Raw genomic sequence first — 16,019 nt, 5'->3', positions numbered from 1 at the left:
AATAATTGATGTACAGTGTATTTGTGCCCGTTTACTACAGAAATACACATTTTAATGCGCTTTCTGATTTGCTTATGATCTTGGAAACGACTGGGTCAATGACGCAGCCATATTGACAACCAGAGTAGTAGCATTGATAAGCATAGTGTATCGCATCAATGTGTACGTTTGCATTTAGGGACTTAATTGTTCTTTACGGTTATTTCTTTCTTTTTTTTAAAAAAAGCAGAAACCTTGGCTCACATTCTGTGGATGTAAAATGGTTTATTTGTTTCAAAAGAGATAAATGCTACAATCCAATAATTACAAGTTCATAGACATGGTTATCCACAGAGTGCTGCAGCGCTCATTTTAGGTATATTATATATGACATGGTCAATATGAACATTGACTTAATAAAACGTTAATTTTTTCTAAATGTAAAATAAACGTCTTCGTTTCTGTTTCGTTTCTTTTCATTTTTATTCAAATTGCAAATGTATATATTTCACTAACAAAACATGTTCAACAAATATGATAATTAATCCTTTGTAGCCCAATGTTCATATTCAAATAACTACAGCAATATGTATATGACATTATTTATGAATAGTCCCAAGACGGAAGGTACCTTAAAATGTTATTAAACCCAATATTGAAATCAGTTTGTGTCGATATATATATATTTCCCTATAAACAATAGTATGAATTGAACAACTATATCATTAAAAATTAATCACTGTCTAATATTTTCAATCGCAGGGGCATCATCAGGACATAACATAACAATATTAACAATTACGATAACGTAATACTAAGCAACGTCGTCATAGCAACGTTATGTATAGTAATGCGGGAAGAAGTTAATAGTTGGACACGACTGGTCAATTACCTTTTGCATTGAGTTTTGCTCCGAACATTTTAATGAAACGAAGCTCTTTGGTTTCAAGCAAAATCGTGTCTTCAAACAAAATTTGCTCCGAACATTTTAATGAAACGAAGCTCTTTGGTTTCAAGCAAAATCGTGTCTTCAAACAAAATCATAATATATTTAAGGTTTTTCACTTTTATAAATAACTGTGGTAGATGTGATCTAATTATGTCCATACCCCGTTCTTGAGAAGGAGTATGTGTTGTAACTAAAGTCAAAATTTCATCTTGTTTGCCTAAAACTTTAGGTTTTCTTAAAACCTCCTGATCTATTTTTAAGGCTTGTTTAATGTCATTTATTATTAAACCACTAGATTAGTTTTCATTTCGAAGGAATTGTGTCAATTCTGGTTATCTTGGGGTTTTTTTTTCTTATCAGATTATACGATTGTATAAATTCTCCTAGCAAGATTTAACGGGATGTTTCGTTTTGTATGAGAAGGGTGACATGAATTGAAATCTAAATAATGGTGTGTGCCAGTAGTTTTATAATATAGATCCGTTGTAATGTTACCATTTTCAGATAATATTATTGCTACATCTAAAAAGTTAATTGATGTAACCCTTTTTTTTCTATTATAAAATTTAAACTTTCATTTAGTGAGTTTAGCATGAGATATAACTCATTAAAACATTACCCTTAACAAATATGAATAAACAATCATCTAAGAAACGTTTCCATGAATGTTCAATGTGTTTACAATAATTCTCTTTGCTAATCATCCGTTGGTTGGTGCTTGTGGCGTTGCGTTCGCTACCCCCTAAGGTGATATTGCGGACAAGATAATCACCCTGTTATCAAGGCAGCAACCTCACCTTTATTACTAATGTCGTTCTACCTGCAGGGTCAAGTCTTCATTGTTCTCGATAATAATTGTGAATTAATAAGTTTGACGCAGTATTTTATGAATGATTGCATATAGAAAAGGGTTAAGTCATTACGGTCAGCCACGACAGTCAGTGTCTGTATGTGAGACAATCTATATTGTTAAATAACATATTACCAAGCATAATTTACATGGACACATTTTTATTAAATAAATATTTAGGCAACGTGAAAAAATGACTTGCCTGTTAATATGGAACTCATGGTTAGAAAAAATGTAACACAATCTTCAATATTTACAACAGAGTAACCAATATACAGATCTTTATGTTACATAGAATAAAATTCTTAACTCTTTTGCATTGATGAAATACAAAACATAAATACAAAAACAAAAAAACAGTTTTATTAAAGATGGGTTCCCGCGTTCAAACTGTGTGATTTTATGGTATATATGGACTAAAAACATAATCAAACGAATTAATTTGTCATAACTTTGCTTCAAATCCTTCTCAAACATTGTAATTGCGAAGGAATGTCCTGCTATAATAATTCGATCCAACCAGGCCATGTTTACGTCACGTGACTACCTCTCTTGGAAGTCAAGTTGAGAATTCATTGCATACATAAGATGATGTTGTCTTTAATCGCTTACTCTTTATTACAAATATCGAATCCTAATTAAATTCTCGGATTATCCAATACCCGCGTCTTTCTCCGTCATTTTTTGTCTCAGAAAGTGTTGTAAGTCTAACTCTTCATAAAGTTTATCAACTTGTACATCAAGCGTTCAATGTTCGCGTGTGACCTTTGACATCCCGCGTGCAGAAAGTCCTAATCGTCGGGTTGTTGATTAGGGGAACCCTTAAATTTATGTCCTGTATACGCTCCATGAGTGTTTTTCGGGGAATCCAGTATTTTTCTAGTAAGATCTCTACTTTCCATATATACCAAAATTACCATACTTTTATTGAAAATAACCACCCGATAAATACTTTTCTGGTAACCCATATTTAAGGACCCGCTCAATTCGTTGTGAAACATGGGGCGTTAAATCAACTAATCAATGAAGGGAAGCACTCTTTTATTTCGCTCATGTTCTATGCTCCATCTTCATTATCCAATTGGTTTTTGAAAAGAAGGATGTTGAAGACCATTTCTGTGTATCTGGACAAAATGTCACCTTCTACGAAAAGGTTAATAAATATTGTCAATTTAATAATTAATGTAAGTTTAATAATTAATGTTGTAGGCTTAAATGGCGCAATAAATATATTGTTACATACAGCAATACATTTGACAACCAGCGGCTGCTAGGCAGGATACGCCCACATTTTGCAAGAGATGGATAGAGAACAAACTAAACAAAAAGCGATTTTTCGTACAATCAGGGGCCATAATTCAGGAAATTACGGTCAGATATGAGCGAATATGGAGAGGAACCAAGATCTTTGGGTTATAAACTTACATTGCAAGTTTCATCAAAATCAAAAGAAAACTGTGACCTCTAGAGAGTCCACAACATTGATATACCATATTTTTTTTACGCTATTTGAGTACGAGGGACGCCTATTTTATCTGTCAGTTTGGGTCTGATTTCTACGAAATTCGAACTCAGACGTCCTTAGGGTGTAACGGTGATATACTAAAACGATTTTTTAAATCGGATAAAAATTATGACCTCTATAGGGTCCTCAAGCCCGATACGCGCGAATATCGAAAGGAACCGAGATCTTTGGGTTATAAACTTACATATCAAGTTTCATCAAAATAGGATTAACATTGTGACCTCTATTATGGTCCACAAGCTAAAAACGTGATTTTTCGTACAAACAAGGGCCATAATCCATGAAGTTTCGATCCGATACATGCCAATATCGAAAGCAGCCGAGATCTTTTGGAGATAAACCTATATTTCAAGTTTCGTCAAAATCGGATATGAATTGTGACCTGTAGTGTCCACAAACAATTGTGGACGGACGGACTGGCGTCCACATGAAAATGTGGGCGTATAAAAATCTTGTATACATAACTACACTGTAGTTCTAACAAATAAAAAATATTGTTCCAAGTTACTTAGATATTTGCTGTTCTAAAACAAGAAAAACGTATTATATTTTGAGCATTAAGATGAGAGTTCAAACAGTAATAACATTGTTTTGTTGATTTATTTAAAGAATTTATTAATGATGTTGCTGATGAACCACTCGTGGGTGAATATCTCATGATCTGTGTCAGAACTTAAGAAATGGAGCCGTCCTGTATCATTTAATTTCTTTAATCCCAACCAATCCTGAAATACACAAAAAGAGGCTACTTTTGAATTAGGATTATTTCATTGATCAGGCGGGGATCACGTGACTAAGTGGGTAAGACGCTGGCTCGCTAGCCTGGAGGTCGGGTGTTCGATCCCTGCATTGGCCGAAAAAGTTCATCCAGATTTTCCGGCGTGGTTCCCCTTGTCAGTGATGCAGGATGAAGGGCCTGACAAGGACAGCTGTCTAGTCGTTCGGATGGGACGAAAAACCGAGGTCCCGTGTACACATTGGCGTCCACGTAAAAGATCCCTTGGCAGTTGGAATTCGATATAAGAGTAGGCGATAGTGCCGCTGCCCGGGCAAAATTTCCCTCATCGCACACTGTATGGCGTATGCCCGTCTTTATTAGCCCAGGTTAGGAGCAGAACAGTAGGACGTTAAACCCCATTTCATTTCATTGATCAGGCAAAGCTAGGTTGTCAGGCAATGAAAAGTATGTATTCCCACAGCAGCTAAATTGCCTGGACAGTCAACGAGGGTTGCCACAAAACAAGACACTAAAAACTGGTCAAGAGTAACAACCTTTTGAGTAATTATCATAAATAATTAAAATTTGGTGGCCTTTAGACCTTCCCAATACAGGCATTTATTATACAAAACATGTACCAATAATCAGATGGTAAATTTTAATAGCTATTCGGTTTTTTTTAAATTTGAAGTCAGTCTGATGTTAACTTAAGACTCCGCAACATTTTTCAAATAATCAACGGTCATATCTCTGGCAACAATATCGAAATTTGTTGAAAATCAGAAGGATTATGTGTCTCATAAGCATAAATACAGTGTATAAATTACAGGCAATCGGTGATAACTTTAACTTCCATATCGTCCACAAGATTTTATTTTTCAAAGTGAACAAGGGCTATAACTCTGGCAGTATTGATCGGAAATCATTTGAAATCAATTAGCCTATTCGACTTGTGAACTTTAATACTGTGATTAAATTGAAAGAAATTTGGATAATATATATAGCCTCGACATAAACCGACGGATGGGGTAACTATTTAGTTATGTATCCCTGAAACAGTTTGTTACTTTTAATGCCGAAATGTTGAATAAAATAATGTTTGTTTGGGGGGGGGGGGGTTGTATTCTGTAAATCTTACATTTTAATGTGGACGTATAAAACAGGTTTAATAGTTTTTAAAAAATTACGATGTGATCAAACAACCCACCTGTTTATATAAAGGTGTTTCAAATACAGTTAACATTTTCTTAGTTTGACCTGGTTCATAGAATCCAAACCACTGAAAATAAGTTGCATATAAAAACGTATGCTATTCAGAAAATCAAGACATAAGTATATCCTATTGTTCAAACACGTTAAATTTGCCATGGACAATAGCATGCTCACATAGCAAATTGATATAGAACCAGTGGACACAGGGTTGTTGGTGGGGTGGGGTCTCAGCATCGTCGTCACGTTCACACTTAGCCGAGAACTGGGCAGTAGATAAGAATCGAAACATTTTGTATGTTATAATGACTGCCCATTCGTTCATGCCTGGAATCTTACGTTCACTTCCACCAAGTGTGATATCGCAGACAAGTGTTTCCCGAGAAACTTGCCAGAGGAAGCCACAAAATAGGCTTGATTCAGCTTTTTATGACTGTCCATTGATTTGGGATGTTATATACTATTTGGTTATGTGACATATATGACCAGTTTCTTCCTGCTGTCGGCTGATATCAGCAGATTAAAATGTCCGACAATGGAGAAACCATGAGGTAATCATGTAGATTAAGTTTTTAACCACTGTTATTGGATTGATAAATAGTCCTACCAACAACTTTTTTCGGGATTGGATTGATGAATAGTCCAACAAAGCATTAAGCCAGTCAATCAAGGCAGATTAAGTAGTTAATCAAGGTAAGTGACTGTATAACACGATAAATAGGTTGATCACTTAATGACCTAATCAATCCAGCATATTATCTACGATAATCGAGATGGATAGTAGCTATACACTAAGTACAGTCAACATATTTCGGAATATTGAATAATATTCACCATATTATGATCTTCGATGGCATATTCCTGGTCGGACTTTTGGAAAATCACGTAGAACATGTCTGGAATATACGGGCAAAGTCGCATCCATGGTTCAGTACAATCCATTTCACGTTCATTATGATCTGAAGTCAATGGCACTCTAAGCAATGCTACTGATCAAACATTTACAGTTATTCAATTATGATGATAATTTACATTCAATACCAGATGTAAAATATTTTATTTCTCACCTCGCTCTCTCTAGGTTCAACAGTGGTATCTTGAAGAAATTTAACCAACACCAAATTTTTCAGTTTCAGTAAATTTTCTTTATACACAGGATTCTTGGTCTAAAATGAAAACAAATATAAAATATAACATTAAGTACATCTTAAAATTAGAAAGTTATACGCCCGAAGCACCGAATTAGTAAAATATACACCCATAGTACTGAACATTTTGCTATGGTAAATACTGATTTTATATGCTGGTGATCCTGGTGTAAATGTCCTCTGTCCTTAACCCTTGATCCACTCTGTTTCATCCCCCGAATATCAGACCGAGAGGGTGCTGATGGGCAGCGAGTATTGTACACCAACCAATATATGCCCAAACAAGATCTATAAATGGACATTGGAGCTTGTTTTTGAAACAGGAACTGAACCCAAACACTACTCATTATATTCTTCGTGGGAGCAAAGCTTTTAGAAAACAGCCGAAGCCCAAATTTCCACCAATTCAAGTACAATCGACATGAAACCCGAAGCCTAAAGTTCCGCCAATTCAAGCACGATCGACATGAAACTTGGCATGCTTGTTATTTGGACAATTGCAAATAGATAGACAGACTTCATTTTCATATGAAATCGATGACGTCATACTCGGTTTCTGGTCCTTAGAATCTGTGTACTTGTTTCCAGTTAAATAGCCTTAACATTTTTTAATAAAATGAAATTATCAATTAAAAAAGAAAAAAAAAGAGCATACTCTCTCCTGGTTGATGTCAGCCAGAAAAACACTTTTATTTCGATATTCATCTAGATTCAGTGGATCCTGCCAATATTCAGCTGGTACTAAACTATCAAAATAAGATATATACAAGACTTAATATTATATCATTGTTTCTTTTATTTACATTATTCAATTTGTTTATTTTTCATAGAAAATAGATTATTGTTTAAAGATTATTGATGTAACATAATAATGTATTAGGGAAAATATAGACTAAAGAAAAAGGGACCTGTACAACCATTTATTATTACTGACAGTCTTAAGTCTATATCGTATGTGTTTAATCGACTGAATGTTTAAATTGATCTGTCTTGCTGACTCTTCTTTCCCTTTTCAGGTATTTATCTGGGAAGAGTCATCTACAACAAGGAAAACTTTTAATGAACTACAGGCTATGATTTTAAATCGTTGAAGTGGTGAACTGTTTTTAAAGACTTGGAATGGTTAACGAACTGGAAATAATCGCACGGGCAGTTTTTAATATGTAAATAATCCACGGGTCCAGCTACGTATTTTTACCGCGAGAATTTCGCTTTTCCACATAAAGCAAGCGGATTCTTTTTCCCCACGTTTTTTTGTCTATCCGCACTGATTATACCAAACATCAGTCAGTCGGACCACCTGTTTTAACTTGTTTTTATTATGAAAAGGGAAACGATGACCCGCCTTCTCTTCTCGTGTGCGAACTTTCAACACCATGTTGTAAAGTGACATTTTGATATACAAGAGCTTATTTTTTTTCCTCTATGTTTTACCCATTTTCCTTTTTTAAATATTACGCCTTGATATGCAAATAACTTAATTAAATAAACCTGTCCATAATATTATATCATAATGTATTGGACGTTAGATTTGTAATAAACAACAACATGAACAGGCCCGCAAGGTCAGTATCTTGCAGTAAATTATTTTAAGCATAATAACTTTTCCAGAGCTTCGATGGCTGTAAGATCATTTCATCAGGTCGTCTTTGGATACATTTACACGAGAAAATGTAATAGTCGGGATTAAAAAGAAGGTTACTGTATTATAATAAATGTTTTATTAACTTACTGATCTTGTACAAAGCTGGAAATAAAAAGCAAAACCCATTATAACATAACGTTTTGTTGAAATAAAACAAAAAAAAACGGAAATCGTCACTCCTACAACTGTTTAGTTGCTATGATACCTTGATTGAATTTGGAATTTAGTAAATGAATCGGCCGAACCGTGAAAACCTCATTGTGTTCATAATATGTTAAATGGAATTAGATCTGATTTGATCAAACTATTGATTAAGACAACTGTTCTCTTTTAAGACTCTTTACCTACCTTACATACGCATCATAGCTGAGAAGTTTTCTAACAATATCACATAGCGTGTTATTGTCACCTGGACATTTGGGAAAACCATACACACCTGATAATAAAATAAATAGCATATCAAATAATACTATTTGTTGAAGAAATGTTTAAAGGGGAATTGCTTAATTTGGTGAACTTTAGGGATTTTGGGAGCCACGGTGGCTCAGTGGTGAAGACGTTGGCTCGCCAACCTGGAGGTCCCGTATTCGATCGGGATTTTCTGGCGTGGTTCCTCCTTGTCAGTAGTGCACGACCGATGGCCTGGCAAAGGAAACGCTTAGTCATTCGGATGGGACGAAAAAACGAGGTCCCGTGTTCACATTGGCTTACACGTTAAAGATCCATTGAGTCAACTGGCGTGGTTTCGATTACCCGGTTGTACGTGACAAGAAGTAGGGTCGCCTGTCCAACCTCGTGGGTTTTCTCCGGGTACTCCGGTTTCCTCCTACTGCTAAAGACCCCTACGCGCAAGCGAATTATTGAAATAAAGCTGAACCATATGTTAGTCCCGAAATGACCTAGTTCGTCTCTCATTAGCCAGTCGGAGCAGAACAGTAGGGCGTTAAACCTCATTTCATTTCATTTCCTTTCTTTGGAGATTTTAATTTTGAGTAGGCCTACAGGTACTAAAGTACAATAATCATAATAATAGATATCTGTACAGTTAGTTTCATAATATCCCCCCTTGCAAAGAGAGAGGGGAAGAGAAATGGGGTTTAACGTCCAATCGACACAAACTAGGTCATTTCGGGACTAACATATCGTTCAATTTTATTTCAATAATTCGCTTGCGCGTAGGGGTCTTTAGTCGTGGGAGGAAACCGGAGGACCCGGAGAAAACCCGCGAGGTTGGACAGGCGACCTAACTCTTTGTCACGTACAACCGCGGAATCGAAACCACGCCAGTTGACTCAATGACAGACCTTATGAAACAGCACGTGCTAACCGTTCGCCCCCCCCCCCCCACCACCCCGGTTGCAAAAGTTATGGGCAAAATATTAATCAGTATAAAGTCGACACCAAGGGCTTCTGAAATGAAATGACATGGGGTTTAACGTCCTACTGTTCTGCTCCGACTGGGATAATGACGGGTATAGGGAAATTTATTTCGCCCGGACAGCGGCGCTACGGCCTACTCTTATATCGAATTCCAACTGCCAGGGGATCTTTTACGTGCACGCCAATGTGTACATGGGGCCTCGGTATTTCGTCCCATCTGCACGACTAGACAGCTGTCCTTGTCAGGCCCTCCGTCCTTCACCACTGACAAGGGGAAACCACGCCGGTAAATCCCGATGAACTAATGGCTTCAATCAATCGCATAATGACGAAAAAACTATAAATGCAATGTATAGACTTTCTATATTTGGGGCAATGATAGCTAATAGTGTCAGATTTTTCTTCCAAGGTAAACTTCGTGTATAATTTGGCAATACATTCCTTTAAATACCTGTATTGTTACAGCTGATCAATTTCAATGCAGTTGATATTAGATCTTGTTCAATGACCATAAAATGGTGAAGGGGGATATGACTTCGCACTCTGATGATCCAGATCTATGAGGAGTGGAGGCCTGGGGGTATGCATAAAGGGCAAAACAAAATTTAGAACTTTATTTTTACCAGATTGTACACATTACACATATATTTGAAACCATGTCCTACTTGAAGTATTCTATTTATGAAGTACAATGTTAGAGTTCTTACCTTGATGCTGGCCGCCAACAGAAACGAAATTGAAGATGCGTGGTGTCGGACATCTCTGGACCACAGCTCGCCTAATCAAAGAAATGTAATTATTCATTTATATCATTTTTTTTAAAAAATGATTTTAACCCATTCTTTAAAAAAAAAAATAAAGATACAAAAATTTAAACACATTATGCAAGAGCTAAATCTGCTTATTGCAGGTCTTTCTTTAGACCTGAAATGTTATTTAAATTATTAATTAGACATTGATTAACTTATCAAGGCAATAATCAACCCTCGATGCCATCGCTAGCCTGCGATATTTACTGGATTTAAATACATTTTGTGATTGATGATTTAACGTCAAAGTGGATAATCGAAAATTTATTTTTTATCGTACTGACTTTAGTAATGATGATCGAGGTTTGGCCTAAATTGCAATCGTTAATATCTGACTGAAGGTTTCAGCATATTCTCTTCCCGTTATCTATTCTTAACTATTATAGCAAGAACTGTCAGCCAGCTCTTTATCTAATTTCCCTTAATGGCCCTTTAAGTAATTATAGTTTCATCAATCTTATATAATTGAAAAATGAAATGAAATGGGGTTTAACGTCCTACTGTTCTTCTCCTATGCTGGGCTAATGAAGACGGGCATACGCCATACAGTGTGCTATGAGGGAAATTTTGCCCGGGCAGCGGCACTATCGCCTACTCTTATATCGAATTCCAACTGCCAAGTGATCTTTTACGTGCACTCTAATGTATACACGGGACCTCGCTTTTTCGTGTCATCCGAAGGACTAGACAGCTGTCCTTGTCAGGCCCTCCGTCCTGCATCACTGACAAGGGGGAACCACGCCGGAAAATTTGGATGAACTTTCTCGGCCAATGCAGGGATCGAACACCCGACCTCCAGGCTAGCGAGCCAGCGTCTTACCCACTTAGCCACGAGATCCCCCTAATATAATTGAAGATTCTAAATGTCAACTTTTTCTTTGTTTCCATCATCAACCCATAAAACACCATCAACATACATAATGAAAAAGAACGGAAACAGATGAAGATTTGAATATGTATTTATAACACTGTCACTGATTAAAACTTACATAAACTGTCCGCCCTGAGAGAACCCAAGTGCGTTGTAACCATTTTGTAATTTAGAATCATTACTAATTAATTTACAAGCCATGGTAACCTGATCGTTGACGTTCATTAAATATCCATTATTCACATCCTAAAATACAATAATGATTATATTAAACAATCGGGGGTCACGGTGGCTAAGTAGGTAAGACGCTGGCTCGCTAGCCTGGGGTCGGGTGTTCGATCCCTGCATTGGCTGAGAAAGTTCATCCAGATTTTCCGACGTGGTTCCCCCTTGTCAGTGATGCATGACGGAGGGTCTGACAAGGACAGCTGTCCAGTCGTTCACATGGGATGAAAACTTGAAGTCCCGTGTACACATTGGCGTGCACGTAAAAGATCCCTTGACTGTTGGAATTCGATATAAAAGTATGCCGTAATGCTGCTGTCCGGGCAAAATTTCCCTCATAGCACACTGTATGGCGTATACCCGTCTTCATTAGCCCAGTTCGGAGTAGAACAGTAGGGCGTTAAACCCCATTTCATTTCACTATTAAGAAATCTGTGAACTCAAACATTCTCATCTAACATGTTGTTTCATGTCAGAAATTTCAAATTTTTCAGACTAATGGTATTAGCATAGTATAATTCAGTGTACGGACAAATGATACCCTTTTTCTTTCTCAGTAAATATACTTACTGAATATTCTACGTTTATTGAAAGATATAAACTAGGTCCTAAACTACAGAATTTCTTTTTCATATTTACAAAGGAATTTGTTTATATCTCATACAGAATATATCAACATCATTTGTAACAGAGTGCCTTTTGTTAAAGGAGCTTAGTCGCTAATATTTGGGACCCAGAAATTGACACAAATGGGTTGCAACGCATACAATAATGAAATATGAATGTATATAAATTGATTTACATTCAATCGTTTCTGTTTTTACTGTAACTTCTAATCAGTTAGGTTCGGCGAAATACGCCAGTATTCTCAATCGAATTTCAATCTTTAGCGACTGGTTATTCCAACATACGCCGATAGTATTTATTGGGCATGCTCTCCAGATAAGAATATAGCGTCACCGTTTGACATGACTTGTGGAATATGCCTCGCCTCGTTTTGCGAGTCCCTTATTACAAATAGCGCTAAAAAGTATTATGGTACACGATTCGTGTACCAATTGAAAATGTTTATTTTGTCTTAAATAGTGGATATCAGAAGGCCATCTTTTCCCGGTAAGATCACAACATCAATGTTGATTTAAACCAACAAATAAATCGTGTTTTTAATGTCGAGGATTTTGGATGATATTGAGTTAGAGACTTAGCTACTTTAACCAGGCAAATGATCTTAAAATTTCAAAAATATGCCTCGTTTTGCGAGTCCCTTATTACAAATAGCGCTAAAAAGTATTATGGTACACGATTCGTGTACCAATTGAAAATGTTTATTTTGTCTTAAATAGTGGATATCAGAAGGCCATCTTTTCCCGGTAAGATCACAACATCAATGTTGATTTAAACCAACAAATAAATCGTGTTTTTAATGTCGAGGATTTTGGATGATATTGAGTTAGAGACTTAGCTACTTTAACCAGGCAAATGATCTTAAAATTTCAAAAATATGTATTATTACCTCAGTAGTATTATTACCAATTTCAAGAGATTTAACATATATTCCTTGAACTTGTTCCTCTATTAAACTTTTGATTGGTCCAATACTTCGCCCACAGCAACTTTGTCCTGTAAATAAGTAAGCAAGGCGATTAGTCGACTGCAGAAACTGTCTCCTGTATACAAATAAAAGCATACCAAGTTACTAACCCTACCAAATCTACACAGGTACTAAACTTTCGTCACAACTTCAGTCTTCATTTGACCCTACCAAATCTACACAGGTACTAAACTTTCGTCACAATTTCAGTCTTCATTTGACATTAGTTGTAAAGAATTTTGCATTGGAAGGGAACTCAGCTCAGTAGGAGACAAAAGCTAACACGATTACAGCTAGAAATTACAAATACGTGTACAATACTTACACCCCTTTTAGTGAAATGGGTCCCAGAAATGTGTACTTAAACATGTATTATACAAGAACTAAAGCTGCCCATTCCAGGCCTTTCTTTAGGCCTGAAATGTTACCTAAATTATTAAATAGACATTAACTAACTTATCCAGACCATAATCAACTCTCGATGCCGCCATTAGCAGGCGACGTAGAAATGGACAATCGATACTTTGTTTATTATCGTACCAACCTTAGCAATGACGATCGAGGCTAGCCTAAAATATATATCTCGGTTCCGAGTTAAGCAATTTGACTGACAATTTCAGTATATTCTATTTTCATTATCGATTTTGTAACTATTACAGCGACAACTGTAAGCTCATTATCTAATCTTAACTAATTCCCATTTGATTTAATGAGAAAGAAATGGGGTTTAACATCCACTCGACGCAAAGCAGGTCATTTGTGGATTATAATATTTCATCAATTTTATTTCAATAATTAACTTGCGTATATGGGTCGTTAGCGGGCGGGGGGGGGGGGGAGGTCAAAGAAACCCACGAGGTTTATATGGTGTATTATTTTTAAACTGTTATGATTAATATGGTATTATATAACAAATAATTATTTTAATTCAGATTTTTTTTCGTTGATGTTTCATTATCAATTTCATTTCAACAATTAACTTGCGTGTATGGGTCGTTAGCGGGGGGGGGGGGGTCAAAGAAACTCACGGGGTTTAAATGGTGTATTGTTTTTAAAAGTGGACTTGATAACTGTTATGATTAATATGGTATTATATAACAAATAATTATTTTAATTCAGACTATTTTCGTTGATGTTTCATAATCTTCCAGATCTATGTGTCTTGAAATTGTACATTTTTTTTTTAATTTTGAATTTTATATTACATAATTACTTTTGAAACTTATCTGCGCGACACGAACAAGGTAAATATTTATATAAATTCGACAATCATGGTTGACCTAGATAAGCAACCTCATCTCCCAACCCTGCGTATTTTGAGATAAGAGATGGCACTATATAGATTCACCAGGAGAAATACGATGCGTATCAAATAGTACTTCAATAAGCAAAACAGTTATCTTCCAAATAACGATTCATTATTGTTATTTATTATTATATTTCTGTCACATCCAACTACAATTTAAGCATATAATCCTACCTGACACGAGTACAAACCATCTCTTTTAAATAGTCAACAAGGAAAATGGCGGTCGGTATGAAAAAGTATCTCTCGTCAGACCCTAAAAGGTCAGTTATTGGTCGATTCGGCTGAGATTTGGTCTGAGATCCTCGCTAGTCCCCCTTACCACCCCCAGCAAATGTCAAGTCTGTACGACCACGGGAAGTAGTACAAGGTGTACGAAAGTGCATTCGCGCCGCTAGGTTGGTTTCTTTACTTTTAACATGTTACATGCATTAATTTAATATAAAAAAAAATAATTTAGCCAGGTGAAACTAAAGGCATCTAATTGTCGTAAATTGATATATTATCTGTACCAAGGCCATGCCAGATGACAACAGGCACTGGATCTTGTGTTGTAATTTCTACCAAACATAACAAAACGAAGCAGATAGTTATTGTCATCGCTTTGGGCTGAAGTCAGCGGACGATACGCTGAGCGGACGTTTTATGACCTTGACCCTCATCGTCGAAAGCTGCGGTTAACAAAACACAATGTTTAGCCGTTGAAGTGAGCGTAAGGAATGAATAACAAATGTCAGCGCTACTATTTAAACCATTATATCGATACACCGATATGTATCGATACGTTCCAGCGATATTTATATCGATACGTAATATAGCCGTATTGCCGTATCGTTGAAAAAATTCCTCAGTTAAGAAAGACCACGAAAAACACGCGGCGAAAGAAGACGATCTCGGCATGGTTTGCCAATGGAGTGCTTCCGCGCTCCGTATGAATTCCAGGTACCGGTAGATATTAAAATAATAACTGGATCATACATTGATGGATTCACTGACCAGTTGTTAGGTAAATTTAAATCTTCATTGAATATAATTAATTGCCTGATAGAACACCGAATAACAGTCATTTATTAATATATTTTCCTGATAGAATTCCAATGACACGTGACGTATCGTTTCGAATTAGGTCAATAAACCAGTTCTAAATAGCGCTTACCGTTATGATTTTTTTTTATTTTATACACATTCTGACAAAGGCTTAATTTTAAAAATATTGTTTTTATTGAAGGCTATATCATAATCGTACGGAAGTTTTATTTTAAAGCAATTTCAAGTATGGTTGTCACGTGACAATTGTGCCGTACGTGTGTCTATCAATTGACGAATGAATAAAAACTTTTGCCAAGTTACGTGGCTAGTTACCTGATAGACAAAGACTACAAATTGTGTTATGAAGAAATGCCATGGTGCCGTATCAGCTTATTTTGTGTACGTACGGCATTTTTTGATACTGGCAATAGTTGAAAAATGCTAATATTTTAGATCATCGACGACAGTAAATAATTTATTCTGGAATATTACTCGAACTTCAAGATGGTACGTGAATTAAATATGGAAAATTTTCAAAGGGTGTACCTGTCGTTATTTTTGTGGTAATCACATACATTAAAATATGACATTCTCCACAACAAATTACCAAGAGCTATATTTCTTGAAGTCTAGTTATATTAAAGGAAATGGAACTTATAATTAACCCATATCTTACGGGACCTCAATTCTGGCCAGTTTGTTTCAAAATGGATTAAGAACCCTGATGCTTACCCATCTCAAACATATTGAAACAGAATGTAGTTTGAGATTATTTTGGGCATAAT

General features: G+C 36.0%; 1 protein-coding gene across 1 annotated transcript; it reads right to left on the bottom strand.

Annotated features, from left to right (window-relative positions):
• Positions 1-244: 244 nt before the first annotated feature.
• On the bottom strand, positions 245-14,838 carry LOC126822587 (palmitoyl-protein thioesterase 1). Its single transcript, XM_050551583.2, has 10 exons — positions 14,718-14,838; positions 12,822-12,928; positions 11,202-11,329; positions 10,111-10,181; positions 8,372-8,459; positions 8,111-8,125; positions 7,034-7,124; positions 6,298-6,396; positions 5,229-5,300; positions 245-4,028 (listed from the first exon to the last, which is right to left on the bottom strand). Exons 1-10 carry the CDS (start codon positions 14,803-14,805, stop codon positions 3,903-3,905), a joined length of 885 nt encoding a protein of 294 aa, XP_050407540.1. The 5' UTR covers positions 14,806-14,838; the 3' UTR covers positions 245-3,902.
• Positions 14,839-16,019: the final 1,181 nt, after the last annotated feature.

Source organism: Patella vulgata, chromosome 1 (assembly GCF_932274485.2).
Source record: "Patella vulgata chromosome 1, xgPatVulg1.2, whole genome shotgun sequence".
NCBI classification, from domain to species: domain Eukaryota; kingdom Metazoa; phylum Mollusca; class Gastropoda; family Patellidae; genus Patella; species Patella vulgata.
This window is presented reverse-complemented; position numbering and strand designations above follow the sequence as displayed.